The sequence below is a fragment of the Solanum tuberosum genome, unplaced genomic scaffold (genome assembly GCF_000226075.1).
Source record: "Solanum tuberosum cultivar DM 1-3 516 R44 unplaced genomic scaffold, SolTub_3.0 scf00093, whole genome shotgun sequence".
NCBI classification, from domain to species: Eukaryota; Viridiplantae; Streptophyta; class Magnoliopsida; order Solanales; family Solanaceae; genus Solanum; species Solanum tuberosum.
Genome location: NW_006239018.1, coordinates 425401 through 450029, shown reverse-complemented (window position 1 = coordinate 450029; position 24629 = coordinate 425401). Strand labels below are relative to the sequence as shown.

Here is a 24629-nt window from a genome sequence, read left to right as displayed (position 1 = left end):
CTTTTTTATTTCTTTTTAAATTTTAGTTTCAAACATTACAACACGCATATTAAAATGGTGTATACCAAGTCATCAACTTCTTGAATCAGATTCTGTGGTTCTAACTTTTATCTTTATTTAATATTTGTCAACTTATTACTTATAAAATTATGTTAACAATTCATATAATAATCGCCTCACTGAAAGGATGTTTTCAATGTTGAGTTGATAAAATCTTACCTAAAATCAATAACTGAAAAACAATATTAAATACTAATAATTTTCATCTAAATAGTGTAAGAAAAATAAATTTGAATAAATATGTATACAAAATTTGTTTATATCTTAGGCCTCAAATTGAAATTTCGCTTTAGGCCCCCAATTACGTTGAGCCGCCCCTGCTCACTATGTCACCAATTACGTTGAACCGCCCCTGCTCACTATGTCAATAATTGCTTTCTTAATAGGTGTGTCAATTTAAAAGTGAACAAGTAATTAGAGACAGAAGGAGTAACTTTATACATGATACAGGATGAAAAGGGAGAAATTAATGAGGGAGAGTGCATGCACTAGATTCTAGAGTCTAGATATCCAAAATTGCCTGATATCACTCACTTGTCATCCTTATGTTAATTTGAGGATAGTTTTAGAGGATGTTTGAATCGATTTTTTAAAAATAGCTTAGCATACTGCTATTATAATATCAAATTATATTTACTTTAATTTCACGATATGAGAGGAAGATCAGTCCTCGGGTTCAGGGGAGGGGGGGGGGGGGGGAGCTAGTGTATTATTTACGGATTCTCTAGTAGCTTTTGATTGGAATCTGTAGTTGGATTAGGAAAATTCATTAAATACTAAAATGAGGCATAAGTTCGATAGTAAATTCAATGACCCATAAATTTTAAATCGTCACTTGGCCTCTTCTTGGATTTGTATCTAGTGGTTCGTGATTAAGATAACAAGAGAAGGAAAATCGAGACGGAAAACCACATATGGTGTCACTATATCAAAAAAAATCTTTAACGACAATTAATTAATGGCTACAACCTATAGTCATGACATTGAGTCTAATAATAATTAATTAGGGTAATGCTAAATAGCCAGAAAATTTGGCCAGAAATTTAGAAAAACTATAATATCTTTTTTATTTTAAAATAAATTGATCTTTTTTCCATTTTTTAGTTAAAATGTATTAAAGTTAAAAGGGTAAAAATGTTCAAAAAGGTAAAATAACATAGATAAAATATCATTCTAGGGGAGAGTGACATGCCCGACGCATCAAATCAAACGACCCATTAAATGTAATATGAATACACCTAGCTAGATATTCCTGGCACGTCGTTTAGTTTATGCATTGTGTTCACTGTTTACATTTAATTTGATCGTTACCTATTCCAATTCCAATGTAAATAAATAAAGATAAGGTGGATGTTGCATGTATAAATTGTAGTCCAATAACTGGTTTCCTCATCAATAATTTCAAGGTACTACCTAAATTGTTCGCGTTTGTTATACATTTATCAGATTGAGTTTTGAGTTCCATGGCAAACTCTAGTTCTAGAAACAGAGAGTTAAAACAGTGTATTTTCCTAGAACCGGACACTCCAGAGCTACCTTCCAAATGTGTCGTCTTTGAGATTGTACTGCGTAAAGCTAACGCTGCAACAGACAATCGGGACACTAGTGCCTTTGTGGCCAATTTACTTATTCTACTGAATTTTGGTTTTAAAGATGTGCTTACCAACAGATTAGCTGAATTAGGCATTACTGAAATAAAGACCGTCAAAATTCCTTCCCAGGCAGAGGAGTACATCATGTTGAGCGTTATTTTAGCCTTAATGATACGTATGTTATTTTTGGCTGCACCGTACTGATACATCAGTCGAGCTAACTATGACAATTTCATGACCAAAAGGATTAAGGCAATGTGTTCTAACGTTCCGTGTTCATGTAATAAAGTTTATAGTTGGGGGTATGATATACTAATTAAAAAATAAAAATAAATTAAGCATATAAATTTACTTTCCACTATTATCCTTTTGATTATTCTCAAACTCTTTTCTAAAAACAAAACTAAGTAATTAAGAACCTATTTAAAAGTGTAAATATGCAACAAAAAAAATTGAACTTATTAAATTTAACTGAGAATTATATTAGATATTGAATAGTATTTAATTAGCAAGGGTAATGTAGGCACAACAAAAATATAATTTTTTTATTTTCCAAATTGGACAAGTATTGTTATACAATTATTTTCAATATAATGGACCAGTAAAGATGAATAGAGAGTATTAAAATAGTTTCAACAAGTCACTTTATATGGACTAGAGGAAATAGTTTTATCCCTATTTGTTACAAACTAAAAAAACTTCCTCCAGTCCCTATTTATGTTTAATAGAGGAATCATTTTCTACATTTTTAAGAGAATAATTTGAGAATAATTAAAAGGTAATAGTGTTTAGTTTTTGACACCCAAAAGTTCAGTTACTATGGAGTATGGACTAGAGCTTGTAATTGTTTCAGTTTATTGTCCAATTTATGTAATATAAAGAATTTTGCTACTATATTTTTCAATTTTTATCTTTACACGTTGTTTGGATGGTTGTTATCCATTATATTGTATTGTTAGTGTGAATATAATAAGTATTTGTTTTGATTGTTCTAAAATTTAATTATATCGTATCGTTTAAATTTATTGTTAGGTAACGAGTAACGACGAAAAGACTCATTTTATGTAACATAAATTTGGTGTGTTCGGGTCGTTACCTTAATATATTTTTTTATTTAATAGTTATATTTCATCTTTTATCTTACCTTTTCACTGTAGCTTTGCCCGCGCACCCTATTTTTTTTTTATCGAGGTTTTATAATTCAAATTATGAATGTGTGACACTATGTAATAATTGATAATAGTACAATATTCTATCCAAACATTGTATTTATCAAAGCAATACAATAATAGTGGAATCAAGTTTAAAATTTCAAAGAATTTTTAGCAAGTCTTTTTTTTTAGTATAAATACATTTCCTATTAAAGTTTTTTTTAAGTAGTGACAAGTTAACATGTACCAGGTAATATGCATGAACCTTCATAAATCAAGTTGGACTTTAATGGAATTCGAATTAATAAATTAAACACCGGAGATTCGCATGCTCTATTGTGACTATATATGTGAATTTGATATACATCGATGGTCACAAGTAAACTTGTCTATAGGGTAAAGTGCTTTTATATATAGTATAGAGAAAATGCACCTGGAATATTTTTTTTAAAACTTCAAAGACGCATCCTTTTAGAATAGTGTCGAAACAATATAATATAATGTTGCTTGGATTCAGTCCTTTAATTTAATCAAATCATTTTACTTTAATTTCATGACAATATGACATTTAATTTGATCGTTTCCTATTCCAATGTTTTTGCATATATAAATTGTTCCAATAAGCAAATGGTTTATACATTACTTGGTACTAGTTTGAGTAAAGCAAAATTGTTCTATTCTGTTATACATTAGTAGATGATTGAGTTATGATGAGTTCCTTGGCAGACTCTAGAGTTGGAAACAGAGAGTGTATTTTCCTACAAGGGGACAATCCAAAGTTACAATTTCACTTTGAGATTGCACTGCATGAAGCTAACAATGCAACAGATTAACTGAATTAGGCATTAGTGAAATAAACACCGTCAAAATTCCTTCGCAGGCTAAGGAGTACATGATTGACAATTAATCATGTTGAGCGTTATTTTTACTATCATCAGATATCTGTTATCTATGCCTGCACATTACTGTTACTCTTCAAAAACGTTAGCCCAGAAAACTGTGGCTAAAAATTTGAATATTGATGGAAATTTTGTCATCAGTAGTGATTTGTCTGAGGAGGAAAATCAGCTTGTGAGGGACTTCATTAATATTCACATAACGGAAACGTCCAGGCCTGGCCGCGTTACACCTATTTCACAAAAGCTTGGCCGTTTCTATGCTTTACCTTGAGTTCTTGCGTTCATTATAATTGTTGTTTTTCAATTCGGAAGTGCTCAATTATCATATATATAATCATCGTATGTCTGTCTTGCTTAATGCTTATTATGATCTTTTTTGTGTTTGCTATATGTATTAAACAAAAAAAAAACTACAGAAAATTTTGCCATTTAGTTTTGGTTTAAGAGTCCATATGTTTGCTCTTGAAATATGATCTATCTTCATAAATCTAGTATTATTGGACATGGGAATTTGAATTAATTGATTATACAAATGAAGATACAGATGCTCTATTGTCTTCAAATTTAAATTAATTATGTGTCGATGCGTATAGTTGCCGCTTGGACTTAAATAAGTGATCTTTGTTAATTCTTAACTAAGTAAGCTTGTTAGTAGGATATAGAGCACAAAAGTATAGAGGAATTGAACCTGGAATTTTTTGAACTTCAAAGCATCCTTTAGACTAGTTGAAACAATAATTCAGTGGTGATTCAATGAATAAGTGATATTGTTGAGTAATTATTAATCAATGTGATATGAAATAAAGTAATAGTGTACTAGAACTTATACAATACAGTTGCCTTAAGCAACATAGCTCTCTTTGCCTATATTCCATTTGAAAATTCTATTGCTTTTTGACTGCATTAAGGAATCAGTGAAGAGGTGCAGCACATATTGCACCCACACAATCCATCTGAAATGCACTTATTAACTAAATTTCATTTTATTTGAAGTCTCAAAATATGTTGTTTGCATATGAATACTTATTATATATCTAATATCATAACAAGTGTCGATACTATTGCTCAAGTATATGTAAGAAAAAATCCCATACGTCAAACTTCTTTGATAATGACTTTGTTTATCCTCATTTTTTTTTTGACTGCTATAGTAAAATTCTTGTTGTAAAAATCTATATTAACATAACATGAAATGTTATTATAGAGAATAAGTAGATGGCAGATCTAGGAGGGGAAGAGGATGTTCACATGAATCCCATGGATAAAAAATTATACGGTATAAATAAGGTTTATTTAAAAAAATAATTAGTGTGTGTGTATATATATATATATATATATATATATATATAGATAGATAGATTTATAATCTCTTAAACATAAAAAGTAGAGGTTGATTAAGTGGTTTAGGAAATTGAAGATCAACCTTGATATGCCAAGTTCAAATACTAGACACCAATTTTATGTTTTCAAACTTCTGAATCCGCTATTTATAGTGTTATTTTCATTGGTCATTGATTATTATGTTATTCGAAAATAATTTCTCTACTTTCATGAATTACTGATAATATCTGCATAGATTCTATTCTTTCTCGACTTTATTTGTAGGATTCACTGGCTATTGATTACTAGGCCGAATCTTTAAAAGTATTTAGCTAAATCTCATTTGTTTAATTAAGGAACAAAATTGGAAGTATATTCTGTAGTTTGAATTGTAACAAGAAAGGTGTTTGAAAGGTAATGGGTGGTTGAGTTTTGATTGCCTTTTTGCTACAAATGATGCAATATGCATATGAGGTGTCTGCATGTTACCAACCTTTCTATTCCACTTAACCAAATACTTTGAAAATTCCAGATTTAGTGGCCCACAATTCCACACCTAAAATAAAAAAAAAAACTATTTTCATCAACCACACAAAAAAACACCCTAACTATAATTAACGAACAAATCACAAATTTCAAACACGTAAGAAATTTCATGTAAAACATCTCTATTTGAAGAAATATTTAATCAATCCAACTAGATCCCAAATCAAACTTGAAAACTGCAATTATCTAAAATTTTCCTTTGGTTGGCAATATGTCATAATAATTCAAGTTAACTTTTTCAGTTAGGTGAAGTGGGGTAATATGTAATCTTGTAAGTTGTGATTAATGCAAGAAAACCACTGATTAGTGCTGACTCATTTCCACGTAAACCTAGCGTCCATGTTGTGTCACAGTAGGGACATATTCACAACTTTGATCTCAAAAGTACTTACTTTAATTACCAAATTAATTAACTCCACATAGAAACACCTTTTTGAAATTACTTATTATAGCATTAGTATTTTATCCGTCTCAAATTATTTATCATATTTCGTCTAAAGGGTAAATGGAAAAAGGTTAATTAATTTTATCTATTTAAAATATAAAAAATAATTTGAAATAACTATTTTTAAAAATCACGACATATAATTTGGATTTGATGGGACAGATTTTAAAGTATTAGTAGTTACTAGTTAGCTGTGAATTTCATTGTCTGGAGTCTGGACCTGTTTGGTAAGGTAGGTGTAGTGAAAATGATAACTGATAAGTATGAATTTTGTAATTAATCGATTGTTAAACAGAAAAATGTCACATGAACTACAAACTCTAATTAAAGTATGCAACATTTCATCTATTTTCCTTTCTCTACCTGTTTCTGTTTTCCTTTTTGTTGGGTCTTTTTCCTTTTCTATTTCTGCTATTATTTCTGTTTTATACAATTTTATTTCTTAGACATGATTAATTTTGTACACACTAAATTTGAATTCAAAACTTTAAATTGATATATTATTACTTTATAATTTAAGTTATTAAACTTATTATATTTCGCGTTTAAAATACTGGACTAAATTGCCCGGGCAGTTTGAGATGTAGAAGTGGAACAACCCATGTGATACCAACTTTGAAGCACAAAGAACTTTACACGCAAATCATTAGAAATTTAGCATCCCCAAATTTTGTTCAAAGTTACCAAGTTGTATCGCAGAAATTAAAGTTTAGGGATATATATTCCTTTTTTTTTTTTACCAGACTCATCTGCCACAGAAAGTCGATAAATTTATGCAGGGAAAAAAGTACCTTTGAAATTGAAGATCAGATAAAAGGGAGGAAAAAAAAAGAGAAGCTTCAAATAATGGAGTTTGCTAGTTCATTGTGAAGCATAGCAAATTGGAGTATTGTTTACTGATCCATTAACGTTCTCTATATGAGGCCCCACGTGTTTAATTTTCATCTTCTGTTCTAGAATTTTCTACAATTAAAAAGAAGATTAGGAAAATGACGAATTAATTAAAGGTCTGATTAACGCATAGTTGAAGTTAATCAGTGATGGTTTGGCTAATTAATGTGCTCCTGGGTCAATGTATTACTCCCTATGTCCCTAATTACTTGTTCATTTTGACAAATTAAGAAAGGATAAAAAATTTTTACTTATTATATCCTCAATTAATTACTTTGAAAAATATAAAAACTTCTTGAAAATATTAAGTTTTTAATTCATCCACTTCATAATTAATAGGAGTAAATTGTAAACTCACTATGTCAATTATTAATTTCTTAATAGGTGTATCAATTCAAAAGTGGACAAATAATTAGGGATAGAGGGAGTATTAAGACAAAATTATGTGATTAGGTAGGTGATTAATTATTGTGGGACACACTCAAACAGGAGACAACAATAGTTCTCGAAACTTAAACAACATACGCTCTCTTCGTTACAAGAGATTGAAACAAGTTCTACATTTGACAGTAATTCCGACTTAGATAACCTTCTTTTTTTAGAGCTAATTTTATATGGTAGCAGAGCAATATCTATCTTGCTCGATATTAGGTCTTCAAATTAAATGTTCACGCATCGGATGTTCAGTTTTGAGTGTGAGATGGAGTGTTAAGAATGAAAAAAGCCTCACATTAATATTTAAAGAGATAAATAATTTCGATATTTGAGAATTAACCCAATGAATTTTCAAAATTAAAAATCAATATAATTTGACTCTAAAAAAGCATAAAATAAATACAAATAAATAAATTGAGATAGTACAATATATAATTTGATTAAATTATTATTCTCACAAAGCACAATATTCTCTTTTGTATCTAATCTCTCTCCTACTAATTCCCTTTAATTATTTTATTTGTTTAATTGAATCCACTTTATGTCTATAAATTTGATTAGCCCCTACTCTTTGGAAACTCCCCTCTTCTCTCTTAAAAAAAATTGTTCTTCCCTAACTAATATACAAAAAGAAGGAATAAATTTAGTTTCATTGTAGGCAGTTAGTTGCTCTGCATGTGCTCTGCCATCGCACAGACTCTGCTTTTTTGAGTAATAATCGCACCGCCCATTTCTCTCTTTATAATCTTATTTTGTCATATAACTCCTATTTGATTCTCTTCACAGCCCCCTTTTCTCCAACTTTCAACTATATAAAACCTATCACTCTGTTTTTGACATTATACTCATAGAAAAAACAGAGACAATGGGTGAAGAAATGAAACAGGTTAGTGCTCTGTTTTTTGAATGAATGAATTTATGTTTGTTTATTGAATTGATGAGATTGTGAATGAAATGTACGTAAAACAGGAGCCACCAAAGGAAGAAGTGAAAACAGAGGAGAAAAAGGAAGAGCAAACAGAGGAGAAAGTAGAAGAAGAGGAGAAAAAAGAAGAGCCAAAACCGCCTTCACCTTTTGTTTTGTATGTGGACTTGCATTGTGTTGGATGTGCAAAGAAAATTGAGAGGTCCATTTCAAAGATTAGAGGTTTGTATAGCTTCTATTATTTATTTGTTCTTTATCTTAATAGCACTGCAGTGGCGAAATCAGATTTTTCACAACTAAAAGAAGTAAACATTAGACCGTGTATGTAGTATAGTGTTATTTTCCGACGAAAGGGGTTCGAATGATCCCTTTCGATACATTAGCTCTGCCCTGATTGTGTGTACCTTGGAGCAGGGGTTGAGGGGGTAGTAATAGAGATGGCGAAAAACCAAGTGACAATAAAGGGAGTAATAGAGCCACAAGCAGTGTGCGACAGAATTACGAAGAAAACTAAAAGAGTTGCAAAAGTGTTGTCACCCCTGCCGGCAGCTGAGGGTGAACCAATTCCTGAAGTTGTTGCTTCACAGGTATAATTTTTATGGCAGCTTTTTTGAAGTGATTATTGGTATAAAGAATCATAATGTGAACATTGGATATTTGCTTTTATTAGGTAAGTGGATTGACTACTGTGGAGCTTAATGTCAACATGCATTGTGAGGCCTGCGCTGAGCAACTTAAAAAAAAGATTCTCAGAATGAAAGGTAACATATTACTAACCATGTTCTGTGGCTTGTAAAATAAAAATAAAAAGAATGTTATTCATTATAACATTTTAAATTTGTTACTAATGGTTATTCTTTTTAATATTATCATTATGGATAGACAAAGTCTAGCTAATGATAATTTCATCTCGTATGTAAACGACTTTGAAGATCACATTGAAGAAGTTGAGACCTAATCAAAGAAGTAAACTTTGAGTATTTGACGATTGAGATTCTCGTGGTCTAAGATAATCAAATCATCAATAACACTAATGTCATTAGATTTTTGGATGGTAATGATGAAACCTTATACACACAGCAAAATAGGCCGAGTGAAACGGATAGTCAATTGTCATGCACTTTGCTTCGTTTGTTTTTCAGAAGAAAGAGACCAAGTGAGAGTGAAAGGCAAGAGCAAGCCATAGAATGTCAACACAAAGCTTCAAGCGTAAAAATTATCCACATCAAATGTTTACACGAACTTATCATGGCTAATATGAAGTTAAATACATATCACTTAACCACGGTAGAGTAAAACCATTTTATATTCAAATAAATAGTACCATATACATATTGGAATAAAAATAAGTTTTTACTTAGAGAGATGGTGAGCTTTTATCCACCTCTATCACCATATTTTAGGTGGTGGTGGGACAATGGGCAGGTGCACGATTGTTATCCATATATGATATATTTTAGCTGCAAAAGCATTTTACAAATTATTTGAATAATTTGCACATAATTGATAGCGTGAAAAATATGATAAGAAACCTCAGAAATGATAGGTACTTAATCTATTAAAGTCTGTCAAGTGACCGTGTAAAATCAGAACCGTTGTCTTTGACCCAATAGAATTTAGCGAATCCGGATTCATCTATACAGCTTTATGTTCCTTACGGAATGTATTATTTTCGTCGTCATAAATTAAGTATCACTTTAATTTAGTAATCATATTAATATTTGTCTTGTTGAATTTAGGTGTTAGAAGTGCGGAAACAGAAGCCAGCACTGGCAAAGTAACGGTGACAGGCACTATGGACGCTAACAAGCTCGTCGACTATGTCTATCGACGCACCAAAAAACAAGCCAAAATTGTCCCACAGCCCGAACCTGAGCCCGAAAAGCCCGTTGAAGAGACCAAGCCCGACGAGGCAAAGCCCGTTGAAGAACCAAAGCCCGAAGATAAGAAAGATGACGGTGCAGCCCCCGCTGAAAATAAAGAAGGGGGCGACGGTGAAAAACCACCGGAGGGAGAAAAAAACGAAGGCGGTGGCGGAGGAGAAGAGATGATCGTTCCAATTGAAGATCATTATGATGAACATACGATTAATAAGTTGATGTATTATCATCAGTATCAGCCACTTTACGTCATTGAAAGAATTCCACCTCCACAGCTATTTTCCGATGAAAACCCTAATGCATGTTGCATTACATAATTAATAAACCTGCAAGCAATTATAGTACCTACTTAATTAATCAATCCTCACACTAAGTTTTTATGATATTGTGGGACGATGATTAATTTAAACACGTAGGAGTATTTAATTTGATTTGTTGTATTGATGGTCATGTGAAGGGGATTATTCTATCTCTAGATGAATAATGATAAATATAAATATTTATCGTGTAATATATATCTAATCTTGAATATGGTATTTCAAGAGTAGATATAAAAATGTTAAGTACATCATATTATTGTTTTGTTGTGTATATTTATTATTTACCATCTTTGATAATGTTACAATATGATATCTCGTTCATTATAAATTGTGCAAATTAAAGTTGTCTACCTTAGATGTTTTTATTTTATAATATGCCCGGTCGACTATATTACGAAACTATATGTATACCATGAAGACAAAGTAAGATCTATTAAATACTATCCAACGAAATGATAAGACAGAGAACAAGCATAATTGAATAGTACAAAATGTTACTCATAGTAATTAATTATATTGATGAACACTTCTAATTTTCAACCGTCATATAAGTATGTTTCAAAAGTAGAAGGATTTTTATCACATATATAAAATCATGGAACTAGAGACAAAGCAAAAGCAGGCTCGAAACGAAAACACTTTTTAAAGAAGCGACATATGAAAGGTGAAAACAATTGGTAAAAGCTTATAGTAATCGTCGACCTCAATCTAAGAGGACATTTCACATTGCCCATAAAAATTGAAAAAAAAAAAAACTTTATTTTATAAAACTAAAGTTGTGCTTGGCCATATTTTTACAATAAATATTTAAAATTAAAATGTATATTTCTTTTAAAAAAAAATAAATATCATTTAATTATGAAATATAATTTAAATTATTTTATTTTATAAAAACAAAACTTTAAGATAAATTCGAAAAGTGAAAACAAAGGTTTTGATCCGAAATCCAATACAATTAATTTTTTATGGCCCATCGTTGTTTTCAAATAAAATAAATAAATAAGAAAAAGGGAAAAAAGCTCAACCATAAGTGTCTTATTTATTTTTTACTTTGTCTCACTGTCAAACAAAGTGCCTCTTTTATACTTAGCAAAAAGAATTATTCCAATATTAATTTATAATTATAAATTTTAAAAATCATAAACATGTCTTTAATTTAAATTTATAAAATTTCCTTTCATTCTCAATTGGTATACTTAATCGAAATAAAACACTTAAATAACATCATATAAACCGACTGCGGCCCCAAGAAATACAAATTGAGACATGATGCGTGTTAGAAATTGTTCAATCGTAGATTCTCTTTTTTCCCTCTACAGAAACAAGTGCATGGGTTCCACGTGGTTTGGGACCCACCATTTGGGATTTACGTGGATCTGAGTCAGCTACCGACTTGTGCTCCCTCTCTCCGTTCATTTTTACTTGTCACTATTTGATATATTCATTAAGAAATAATCATTAATATAAATATTTTACTACATTATTTCTATTAATTGATATTTAGTATTAGATCTTGAAAATTGATTTAGAGAATAGTATATATAATTTTAAGGGTAAAATATGAAAAAATAGAAAATTCTGATATTTCAAAAGTGACAAATCAAAATAAAATCTATTTAAAAAATGAGTGACAAGTAAAAGTGAACTGAACGATTTACTAACATGGTGGGGGCACTTTTCCTCTATAAATCTTGGGATTCCACGCCGCCATCTCCTTTTTGTCTCCATAAATTTCATTTCTCGGCTCTCTATTGTATCGCACCGTAGCGACAATCCACGTTTAACGTAGGAATAATCGATACACACATATTAACAGAACGGTTATACTTTAACTAGAGATCTCAAGTTTGTGTTTCAGTAAATTAGGAGTGTCGCTTCAGAAATAGACTTGATAGAAATTTAGAAAATACAATGGATTTTTGTAAACAACCTTTTAACATGTTTCAAAATCGAGTGACGGACTTAATTAAGATAAAGGCAATAGGAAAAGCTAGAAGTAACTATATTGTCACAATCAGTAGGTGGAATTATTGCTTATCAAGATGATGATAGGTGGGGGATCGATCATGTGAAGGGAATCTATGAGAAGACGATCAGCTCTTATTTGATGAAAAGAACAACATGCTTTATTAACTCAAAATGTTTGTCACTATACACCCTCTTTGTCATTGTCATTAAATTCTATTTAAGCAGGGGTTAGTTGTCCTGTTGTGTTACTATTCAAATATTGCTGCTATACTTTAAAACAAGAAGGCTAGGGCATGCAGCAAAAAAGGACCACCAAGAAAGTAACTAATAGGCTTGATCACTTTTGTCGTGAGCCCATATTTGCATTCCTTCAATGGTAGCTGCTGCATGCCAGTATCTGTTGGCTGTTTAACGATTACAATAGTATAATTTCATAAGTTGAGTTTGGAGAGAGAAATATGTTAGTAATAAAATTTGAGGGATAAAGTGCACATGCACCCATGGTGCAATTTTTACCAACAAGTCATTTAATTAATTTTTACATCTTAATTTTATGGTGTAACATGTTTTCACTAACTAATTTGTATTATATCCTTGGTGGTGCGCTTAATTTTCAAATTCTAAGTCCGCTTATGATGAAGTACTTGTGCTTTGTCCTTTGAATTAAGATAATACTATACTTTTGATAGTTAAAGCCGATTTGGATGAACTTAAAAATATACTTAAAATAAATCAATCCAAACAAACAATTACATAGAAATACGGAACGGGGTCAGTGTAAGTGCAGCCTTATTCCTTAAAACTTTAGGTTCACTGAGGAATATATGTATAGGATAAGATTACTTTGGCGTCATGTAAGACCATAAGCTACGCAAAAGCTCAACCACCTTTTCCATGACAGTAAAAGGAATTATTTTAGGTTCATCACTTTTTGAAACTACAGAAAACATATTCATTCAATCTCCCCCATTACTTTAGGTTGACGCGCGCTTAATTACCTTTGATTTGGACGCGGATTGAGAATTTGAAGTTTATGAGTTTGAATTCAACATTTTATAAATGATCTATTATTTAATCTGATATTACTTATATACTTATTTTGGTGAATTTGTAATACAAATCAATACAACTAGCCAAAATTATTGAGTTTGAAAGAATTCAAAAATTACCCACTCTAAAAGTCTGCCTTGCTTCAACCAGGGGACATGTCCAGTAAATAGTATAGTAAGTATATAAACTTACGACCTTACAAATATAATGGGATTAATATTAATAACCCTAATACTAAATCCATAGAATTTAAATTGTGAATCCATCTCAAACTCCAACAAATAATAAGTATAAAAAAACTCATGCTAACAAATATAATAGGATCAATATTAGAAATCCTACAACTAAATTGTGAATCCGCCTCAAACTCCAACCACATATTTTTTATACAAGAAATTAAACAGCAGTCCAACTATCCTAATTTCACACTGCACCAATTAATTAGGTGCATGATCCAATCTAATGAAAAGGTCACCGCACCCCTTCCCTTTCTATGATCCTCTTATTTCCTCACTCTACACGAATTCCCCCTCACCTGAAGGAAAAAAAAGGTTCATTAAAGGATCGATAGATTTATTTTTTTTGCTAAAAGCCAAATGGGGTATCTAAACTAGGAAGCATGAAAAAATAATAACTTTGGTAGTCAAAGTTTGAAAAAACAGTTGAAATCCAATTCTTAGCATTGATAATAGGCAACTTACATGCTAAGCAATGCAGGGCACATGGGTTGTGAAGAACAAACTTTATCGTTTGAATGAGACACTAGTCTTTTTACACTCGTCCTAGTCATAATTCCACGTCTCTTTTTTAAAAAAATTAAATAAAATTTCCTCTATTCAGTGAACCATACATTAGTAGAACAATTTATATGACTTTCAGCAGCAGTAGGATTAATTAATATGTACAATAAAAATAGATGAATTAAGAATCTAAAATCGAAAAGTAAAAAAGGGGTGCTAGCTAGCTCTTTAATTTTTCATCTAACTTTTTAGAAAGAATCTTTTTGTATGTTGTCTGCTGCTTTTGATTTTAGATCTTCATCAATGTCATAATCCAATAAATGTTAATTTGCACAGTTGCACTATATATATATATATATATATATATAACGTAACTCATCATCAGGCGAAGTACTCAACCTAAGTTGACACATATATGCTGTATTATATATATAACACAAATAAGACAAGGACTATAGTTATTGTGTTGAATTTGGGGATATATGGCGAACATGCAGATAGTTCCAGCAGGCAGAAATGTGAATGTAGAGCCTCAGTATGTGGAGATGATGGTTCCACTATACTCTTATGGTTGTGAGAGAAAAATCAACAATGCTCTTTCCCATATCAAAGGTAAAATTATGTACTATATCATCATGTGTATATATATTGGGACAAAATTTGATGAATTAAACTTTTAATGATATGGGTTATAATCAGATGTCTTGTCTTTTTGGTTGAGTTAATTTCTAGAGATCTAATGTGTCTACAACATATATGGTACATGAAGATATGTTAAGGCCCAATTAGTCAATGGACAGATATGTTTTGACAGTAGATTTAAGCAATTTGGCCCAACAAGCTAGGCCCAGATAATTTCTGTGTTTGTCACTCTGGCTGATGATCCGGTGTGAATAGATTAATGCTATTGGCACATTTTGTCTATAGTCACTAATCTAGTACTACTCAATGACTTTTGTTCAAGTATCAATATCTTTAGGCCATCTAGTTTATAATGTATGTAATATACATATGACATATATAATCGAAGTATATAAATAGGCTATTTTGATAAATTAGATGGTTAAATGGACGTAAGTTACCCTATTCTTAATCCAATACTTACTGTTTTTTCCTTGGAGCTTTTGATATATGTACTCATTGAATTGTATTAATCCTAGTAAAAAATGCAGGAATATATTCAGTGAATGTAGATTTTGAACAACAAAAGGTGACAGTATGGGGAATCTGCAACAAGTATGATGTGTTAGCTACAGTTAGGAGCAAAAGAAAAGCGGCTCGTTTTTGGAATACAGAAGACAACATGGAAGAATATTCAGAAACAGATTCATCAGCAACTTGTCGTTATCGAATTAGGCCGCCTTTAGCCCTCATAAGGGCTCGATCTCTAAGCTGGAAATTAGCTTTAAAAAAGGCCTTCACAAGATCATATTCATTCTAATTAAAATATCAACCTCTCAATTATATATGAGCCACATTGTAAATAGCTGCTGCCACTTATATTATGTTTTCCTATGTTTGCTTTTTGTGGCACAAATAATCCGTTTATGTTTGTTTATTATGGTCTTTGATTGTTATAGAGTTTTAACATAAAAACTCAACTGCTACTTTTACCTTATTAATGCCTCTAAGCTACTACTAATCTCACTTAGAATTACTTGTTAATTAATGGTCGAATTCCTCATCGCGATGCAATAAATAGTAAATTAGAAACTGAACCACTTTATACTAATATTGCTATAGATAAAGTCGAACCTAGGATTTGAATATTATCTCAATTTAGGCATTAGCGAAACCTTCAATGGTCAAGGTGGGTTTGTTCTACTAAATGATCATGAGTTTGAATCCCTTAACATAATTTATCTCTGTCTAAAATTTTGAAATTAACTCGAACAAGATTATTGGCTTAATAATTGAAATTTGATTCTTAGAATCCACAAAATTAAAAATTTGAATCCATTTATGTATTGCAGCTGCGACACAGTTGAAGATTGATGCATTTTCACGCCTAGAATTAAAATACTATTCATTTGGCATGTGAGTTAGGAATGGATAAATTAAATGTCATGTCATGTCGTGTCACATTTCATTTACAAATTAGAGATTAGAGATAATAATAATAATATTATACTTGTGACTTGCGATGCCTTTCTTTTTGTTTGTCTAAAAAAATAGGGATTTTAGTTTTCGAGTTGGGAATATATCGGCATCGACTTTGCCATACAATACATTTGCCGCCATTGTTTTTAATGCACCCCCACCCCCCATTACTTGCGCTCTTGGTCAAAGCAAAAGCATATATTAATACTACTAAGTAATACTTTGTTTGAGATAATTTATGTAGTTTTTAAAATTTTCTAAAATCGATCACTATGTTTGTATTTTAGATTATCTACTTGTCCTCTTTTTCTGAAAACTCTTTGCTAATCCGGAAATGAAAAATGCCAAAATAGGAACAAGGATGGATATTATTAGAAATGCCCAAAAAAAATCATATTCGTAAAGCAGAAACATAAACACACTCCTATGAACGTGGAAAATATACCGGATTCAATTGATCGATTTGAATTGGAATTGTCAAGTCATCCATAAATTTTCGTACACGTTATTATCTCATGTTTGAACTTTGACCCACCCATTTATTTTTGCCCATTCTATTGTGGGTAAAAAAACCCGTAAAAAGGTCAAAATTACCCTTAAACTATTCGAAATAGCTCATATATACCCTTTATTTATGTTTGAGATCAAAACTACCCTTGTCGTCTATGTTTTGGACTACAAATGCCCTTAAAACGTTATCTTTGCTATATATGCGTAAGGCTGGCAACGGAACCGGGAGGTGCCGGTACCGGTTCCGGTTCGTTCCGGTCCGTTACCGGTTCCGTCTCGGTTCCGGATAGTACCGGTCAGATCCGGTATTATACCGGTCCGGAAGGGTAACGGGACGGAAACCGGAATTTACCGGTTAGTCCCGGTCCGGTTAGTCCCGGTTCCGGTCCGGTTGGGCCAATTTTTTTTTTAATTTTTTTTTTAATCTGAAATTTCAAAATTTATAGCCGTTGAGAGCCGTTGGGCAACGGCTTTTGGGCCCCACCAACGGCTCTTTCACCCCCATAACCCCCCTTTACACCTCCCTACCCCCCAAACTTTTTTTAATACCCCAAACTTCTTAAAACTACATTTTCATCCTTTTTTTTAACTATAAATACCCCTAATCTTTCATTCTTTTCACTCACAAAAATATCTTCTAATCTCTCTACTCTCTACTCTCCAAATTCTCTTATTCTCGTTAAAATTACGAATTTGATCTTTGGAAATTGGAGCTTCAAAATTCAACTTTCAATTTTCGCCTTCCGATCATACACGTCTACTCTTTTAAGTAGACGTTTGGTACATTCGTTCCAACTCACTTTTCATTTAGTTATTTATTTGTTTGCATTTAATTATTTATTTTGTGAGTAATTAATCTCTAGTCTCTACTTATTTAGTTATTTATTTGTTTAAAACTTTGCTAATCATTTTCGTATTATATATAATTTACTCACTTTTTATATTTGAATATGGATTTCGGAAAAAACATTATTGAAAAGGGTAAAACAACCATAGTTAATTCGTTCACTAATTTATCTACCTCAAAATCCAAGAAAAATAAAAAAACCGGTAGTACTTCTCAATCTAAAACTAAAAAAACTTCTCAATTTAGAATAAATACGGATGATTATACGCATGTTGATGAAACTGTTTTTAATATTGATAGTAATAGTGGATTAGATCCTTATCATGAACATTTACAAAGAAGATTTGGTAATTTTGAAGAGGAATTACCTGAAGATGATGAACATGATGATGTTAATGCTTATGTTGATAGTTTTGATAATAATGTTGATGAATATGATGATGATGAAACTGAGCCACCGTCGGCTACTAGTCCCACTCCCAATCCCTCTTCCCCGACTCCTGCTCCCTTTCGTTGTCCTGCTCCCATTCCCCCCGTGCATCCTAGGACTAAGGTAGAACGCGCTAAAAAATCAGTTGTGTGGCAATTTATGACTCAGAATGAAGATAAAACACAAGCTATTTATAATAAATGTAAACATAGAATGAATCATAAAACTGTAGGAAAACAGGGTGGGACGGGACATTTGAGTAATCATTTAATGTCATGTTGTAAAAATGAATTTTTGCATGCTAAAGCTGTAGCCGAAGCTAAAAAGAATGGTACCACCCTTCCTGAAACTGTAGGAGTAGGGGGGTCTAATATGGTCCAAACACAATTAAATCCTTCTAATGTTTCTGGTTCTAGTATACAACGGTCATATAGTAGAGAAAAAGATCTTGAAGAATTAGCTAAAATGATTGTTGTTATGGGTTTGCCATTTAGTTTTGCTGAAAATCCCGGTTTTATTCATTATATTCAAATTGTGTATAATCCACATTTTAAAGGTTTTACTAGAAATACAATTAAAAAGGCTATCTTTGATTATCAAGCTCAACATTTTCAATATCTTCGTTGTTTATTTTATTATAACAATTGTAAAATAGCTATTACTACTGATATGGGCCGTAGTGTAAATGGTAATGATTATTTCACAATTACTGCGCATTGGATTGATGAAAATTGGACTTTGCAAAAAAGAATTTTAGGTTATAAATGTTGTGAAATGCATAAAACCGGTAGTTATATAGCTCAAACAATTATAGATATTTTGCAAAACTATGGAATTTGTGATAAAATAAGTAGTGTCACATTAGATAATGCTTCTAATAATAGTAATGCTGTTGAATTACTAAAACCGTCTCTTTGCCCTATTTATATTGATGGTTTTCATATTAGGTGTGCTGCACACATATATAATTTGATTGTTAGAGATGGTATAGCAATATATGATGATGGTTGCACAAAAGTTGAAACTGCATGTCATTTTATTTTTAAATGTCAAGTTAAGTCTAGACGTAGAGATTTTGAAAATCGTTGTCGTGAATTTAATCTTCCACCTAGAAAAATTCCAAAATCAGTGTGTACTAGATGGAATTCTTTATTTGAAATGCTTGAAGTTGCTTATGAATATAGGAAACCTTTACAAATGGTTTGGAATGCTCATAATTCAAATATGGCATATAGACTTGATGATAGTGATTGGAATAACATAAAAGAACTTATAGAATTCTTAAAAGTTTTTTATTTAACTACAAAAAAAATATCTGCACTTTATTATCCAACTATTTGCTCTGTTTTACCTAATATTTGTGCTATTTCTAATAAATTTTATAAATTCAAAAATAAACCAAGATTTGAAGCATCTGTTAAGAAAATGATTGAAAAATTTAAAAAATATTTTATTCCTATTCCTCAAATTTATTTAACTGCTTGTTTGTTAAACCCACATTACAAAGATGAAGGTGCATCACGAATGGTTGATAAAATATATTTTAATTTGGGCATTGATAGTGAAGATGATGAAACACCTAGTTGTCAAGATGTTAAAGATAGTATAAAAATTGAAGCTAGAAATTTGTACGACTTGTATAATTCTGATATAAGGAATGTAGTACATAACGAAGAGCCTCAAAGTTCTAGGAGTAGATATAATAATGAAGATGATATTGATGATATGATAGATGGTATTATTGAACTTTCTCATAATGATAGAAATGATTTTGATGCATATATTAATCAAAATACAGAACCTACTACTATTGATCTTCTAGAATGGTGGAGCAATCGCGGCAAAGGATTTCCAAAACTACAACCGGTCGCTCGAGATGTGTTAGCTATTCAAGCATCTTCAGTAGCTTCGGAAGGCGCTTTTAGTGCAGCAAGATTTCAAATTGGAGAGCATAGATATTCATTAGCAGCAGATAGCTTGGAGATATCCGTACTATTTAGAGATTGGATTAATGGCGAGAGAAGGAGTTATGGTCGTCCACCTCTACCGACCAAATTTGAAAATGACGTTGATGAAATAATGCAAGATTTTAGTGATGACGGCATTGATGCAATGGAAGAACTAGCTAATCAACCAATTCCAGAGCATGTTAGTAGAGAAATGTTAAATGATTTAAAAAAAGATTTCCTTGGTAGCATGAACTATTAAATTTAAATGTCTATTAGTATGAGTATAATAATTCGAGGTCTAATTCAAACAGAACCCTTCCTAGAAGGTGGCTGTGTAGATTAGATTTTTTAATACTCTACTAATATTTTGTAACTCAACTTGTACTATTTAATTAATATTAATAAAAGTATAGGCTATTCGCCTTAATTATTTTTTATTATTGTCTTCAAAAGTTCAAATTTAACTTTTAAAGTGTGAAATTTAAACTTTTATAGTTTTATAGTTTTAAACTTTTAAAGTTTGAATTTAAATTTTCAAACTTTTAAAATTTAAAGTGTGAAATTTAAATTTTATAGTTTTATAGTTTTAAAGTTTATAATTTAAATTTAAATTTTCAAACTTTTAAATGGTAAAATTTAAAATTTTATAGTTTTATAGTTTAAAGTTTGAATTTAAAATTTCAAACTTTTAAAGTGTGAATTTTAAACTTTTATACTTTTAAAGTTTGTATTTAAAACTTTAAAAGTATAAATTTTTAAGTGTAATGTTCCTAATTTTTTAATTTTAATAAAAAAATTATAATTTTAACGGTTGGACCCGGTTTCCGGTCCGGTCCGGTCCGGGTGCCCGGTTCCGTTCCGGTTCCGGAACGTCCCGGTCCGGTAGTTCCGTTACCGGTTCCGTTGCCACCCTTATATATGCGTACATGGCAGTCCAACGTGGCAAAAATTCCTTCCTCTCAAAACATAGACGGCAAGGGTAGTTTTGATCTCAAACATAACTAAAGGGTATATATTAGCTATTTCGAATAGTTCGAGAGTAATTTTGACCCTTTTCCTTATACTTAATATGAGACTGATTATATCAAATCAATAAATATATAATATGTGTTTAAACAAAAACAATTATCATTTGATCACGGTTCATTAATAAATATACTTAATACTCCAATTAATTGATGATTTATAGGAGTATATCTCTATATGGACCACACATTTGTTGAGATCCTTGGTTATTTTGCGCTCTTTAGACGACCACGCTAGAGGTACGTAGATCATTATTCATTATAGATTAATAATAGTAGATCATAGAGGTACGAATCATGATTTAAAAGAGCGTACTTATAGTCTATTGCCAGCCATATATTTTTATAACACTAAGGATGACAATGAGACGATGCAATTGTGGAGCAGAACACATTTAAATGCATATATGTGGGGCGGGTTTGAATCTATGCTGGTGGGACGGTTTTATTGCTTCTTTTTTTTTAAATCTTTGCAGGTTTTAAGTCAGGCGAGGGCCAATCTTCAATGCCTAAAGCTCACTGTTTCGTGTCAAATGACACCTCTTCTGCAATCTATCACATTCTTGAAGAATTTTTATTGTTCTTTTAACGTCGTAATGTTACTACGGTTGTTTGTGACAAATTTTAATATTATAAAAAATAATTGTAATCACAAATAAAATATAATTATATCATAATTTTATTGATAAAATAATATGGATACGATCTTGTTACTCCCCCAAGAGAGATTAGTAGCGTATTTATGAAATTAAGATGATTTGAACTTCCTACATCTCTTTATGAATATTCCAAGAGTTATGGGAAACTTGAGATGTCTCTTCAAAGAGATGTCTCTTCAAAAGAATATATCACCCTTTATATATGCATGAATTTAGAGTTTAGAATGGAGTAGCCTCTAAAAATCTTAACTGAAATTGAACACATCTAGTTGAGTCTCCTAAAATTTTGATTCTACAAACATTTGTTAAAGTAGGTCTTGGGCCTAACTCACACCCCAAAAGTTAACTCAAAGAGAGGAGGATTTCACAAGCCTTATAAATAGTCCACCTATCTCATAATTAACCATCAATGTGGTACTTTTGTCATTCTTTAACACCTCACACCCAACGCTTAATGATTAGGTCTTGAGCCTAACTCACACTCCAAAAGTTAACTCAAATGGAGGAAAATTGCCCAAGACTTAAAAAGAGTCCACCCATCTCATTAACCATCAATGTGCAACTTTTGTCATTCTTTAACACCTTACGCCCAGTGCTTAGCATTTGACACTGATACCATGTTAAATTAGGTTTTGGGCCTAACTCACACCCCAAAAGCTATCTCAAAGGGAGGAGAATTGTCCAAACCTTATAAGGAGTCCACACATCTCATTAACCGTGGACTTTTGTCATTCTTTAACAACATTTCTATTGTATCAAGGGAAAAGATAAAAAAAAAATTGAAGGAGTATAATATCGTAACCACAAATACTTGCGTACGTGTATTATTCATATTTGTATCCATTTGGCCGATATTGCTCGTTAACTTTTTTTAATTAAACGAAAACTAAGGACGTAGCAACAAGCTTCTTAAACAAGAAGGTTGAAATTATCTATCGACATATGAATAAGTCGTGATACGTGACCTAATTAATCTGAGACGCCTTTGTACCAAATTTGATTCCAAAAAACAAAAGTCCTAGTCATAATTCTACGTCTCCTTTTTTAAAAACTTAAATAAAATTTCCTCTATTCAGTGAACCATACAATACTATAAAATTAATGACTTTCAGCAGCAGTAGGGTTAATTAATTTGTACAATAAAAATAGATGAATTAAGAATCTAAAAGTGAAAAGTAAAAAAGGGGTGCTAGCTAGCTCTTTAATTAATTTTTCATCTAACTTTTTAGAAAGAATCTTTTGTATGTTGTCTGCTGCTTTTGATTTTAGATCGTCATCAATGTCATAATCCTCAAAATGCTAATTATCACTATATATATATATATATATATAATAACGTAACTCATCATACTCAACCTAAGTTGACACATATATACTGTATTATATAACAAAAATAAGATAAGGACTATAGTTATTGTGTTGAATTTGGGGATATATGGCGAACATGCAGATAGTTCCAGCCGGCAGAAATATTGTTGTGGAAATGATGGTTCCTCTATACTCTTATGGTTGTGAGAGAAAAATCAACAAAGCTCTTTCCCATATCAAAGGTAAAATTATGTACTATAGCATCATGTGTATTGGGACAAAATTTGATGAAATAAACTTTTAATGATCTTAAAGTGTCATCAGATGTCTTGTTTTTTTGGTTCTTGTATTGAGTTAGTAATTTGTAGAGGTCTAAGTTGTGTATTTTTTAAGTCTATACGTTGAGCCTCCCCAAATATGTTAAGGACCAAGAGGATAATGCCCAAGTCAACAAATATATATGTTTTTGTGTCAGTAGATTTAAGCAACTTAGGCCCAACAAGCTAGGGCCTAGGAAAACGGGCTTACATAATATGATCTATATGTCCTGATCTGGCCTAAATCACTACATTTTGTTTATAGTCAGTAATCTAAAACTCACTTATGTTCAAGCTATCAGTATCTTTGAATCATCTAGTTTATAGATAATAATGTATATCTTATACGTACATTATACATATATAGATACACCATATACAACCAAAGTGTATAAGTAGTGTATACTTTGGCCATGTTGGTAAAGGGTACATTCACGTAAGTTTCCCTATTCTTAATCCAATACTTACTGTTTTATCGTTCGAGCTTTTGACAAAAAAATATATGCACTCATTATCATATGGAATTGGGTACGAAATCAATTTATCAGTCGGAAACTTGTATGAATAACCTTAGTTATATGTCAAATTGCAGGTGAATGTAGATTTTGAACAACAAATTAAAAGGTGACAATCTGCAACAAGTATGATGTGTTAGCCACAGTTAGGAGCAAACGAAAAGAGGCTCGTTTTTAGAATCCAGAAGACAACAACGTTAACATTGAAGTAGTTTGGAGTAACTATAACAATGAACTCTTATATTTGTACATGTAATCCAAATTATCCATTTCAATACAATATGATTTCATTATATGCTTTCTATGGGGGCACTATTATTATATTTAGTTTCTGCTAACTCAATATAGATATACATTTATATTATATACATGGTTTTTTTCAAAATTAACGAGTGCACATGCAGTTCTATTTATACACGTGGGTCTGCCTCTGGTTATAGATTAAACATGAGAACTCAACTAAAACAATTAGTCTGTTAGGTGAGAGAGATCAGTCCACTAAAACTTTTGACGAATTATTATCAATGTAGATTGCTATTAATAATGAGAGACTTATCGATTAACATCAATCGCCATCGATTACAAATTAATTTCAAGATTCAAGTCACCATTCCTCTAGGCTTCTTTTTTTCTTTTTAGGGAATATTTTATCACAATTGGTATTCCTTCTGAAACCTCATACATTTCAAGCCGTACTTTATCTATCTTTGTGATCAATGAGGGACTCAATTGTATAGTACAAGGGTG

General features: G+C 31.2%; 2 protein-coding genes and 1 pseudogene across 2 annotated transcripts; all 3 read left to right on the top strand.

The window, feature by feature from the left end:
• Positions 1-7901: 7901 nt before the first annotated feature.
• LOC102593471 (neurofilament medium polypeptide-like) lies at positions 7902-10717 on the top strand. Its single transcript, XM_006347467.2, has 5 exons — positions 7902-8225; positions 8309-8486; positions 8679-8851; positions 8935-9025; positions 10004-10717. The coding sequence occupies exons 1-5, from the start codon at positions 8205-8207 to the stop codon at positions 10459-10461; spliced, it is 921 nt and encodes a 306-aa protein (XP_006347529.1). The 5' UTR covers positions 7902-8204; the 3' UTR covers positions 10462-10717.
• Positions 10718-14612: 3895 nt separating this feature from the next.
• Positions 14613-15831, top strand: LOC102593133 (uncharacterized). Its single transcript, XM_006347466.2, has 2 exons — positions 14613-14834; positions 15395-15831. The coding sequence occupies exons 1-2, from the start codon at positions 14705-14707 to the stop codon at positions 15661-15663; spliced, it is 399 nt and encodes a 132-aa protein (XP_006347528.1). The 5' UTR covers positions 14613-14704; the 3' UTR covers positions 15664-15831.
• A 7277-nt stretch (positions 15832-23108) lies between these two features.
• Positions 23109-24178, top strand: LOC107060677 (uncharacterized; annotated as a pseudogene).
• The last annotated feature ends 451 nt before the right edge of the window (positions 24179-24629 follow it).

Excerpts from the sequence above, each read along its gene's own strand:
- LOC102593471 (XM_006347467.2), top strand. The coding sequence starts at position 8,205 with ATGGGTGAAGAAATGAAACAG. Across the intron at positions 8,226-8,308 it reads TGGGTGAAGAAATGAAACAG|GAGCCACCAAAGGAAGAAGT; the intron begins GTTAGTGCTCTG and ends TACGTAAAACAG. Across the intron at positions 9,026-10,003 it reads AAAGATTCTCAGAATGAAAG|GTGTTAGAAGTGCGGAAACA; the intron begins GTAACATATTAC and ends TGTTGAATTTAG.
- LOC102593133 (XM_006347466.2), top strand. The coding sequence starts at position 14,705 with ATGGCGAACATGCAGATAGTTCCAGCAGGCAGAAATGTGAATGTAGAG. Across the intron at positions 14,835-15,394 it reads TGCTCTTTCCCATATCAAAG|GAATATATTCAGTGAATGTA; the intron begins GTAAAATTATGT and ends TAAAAAATGCAG.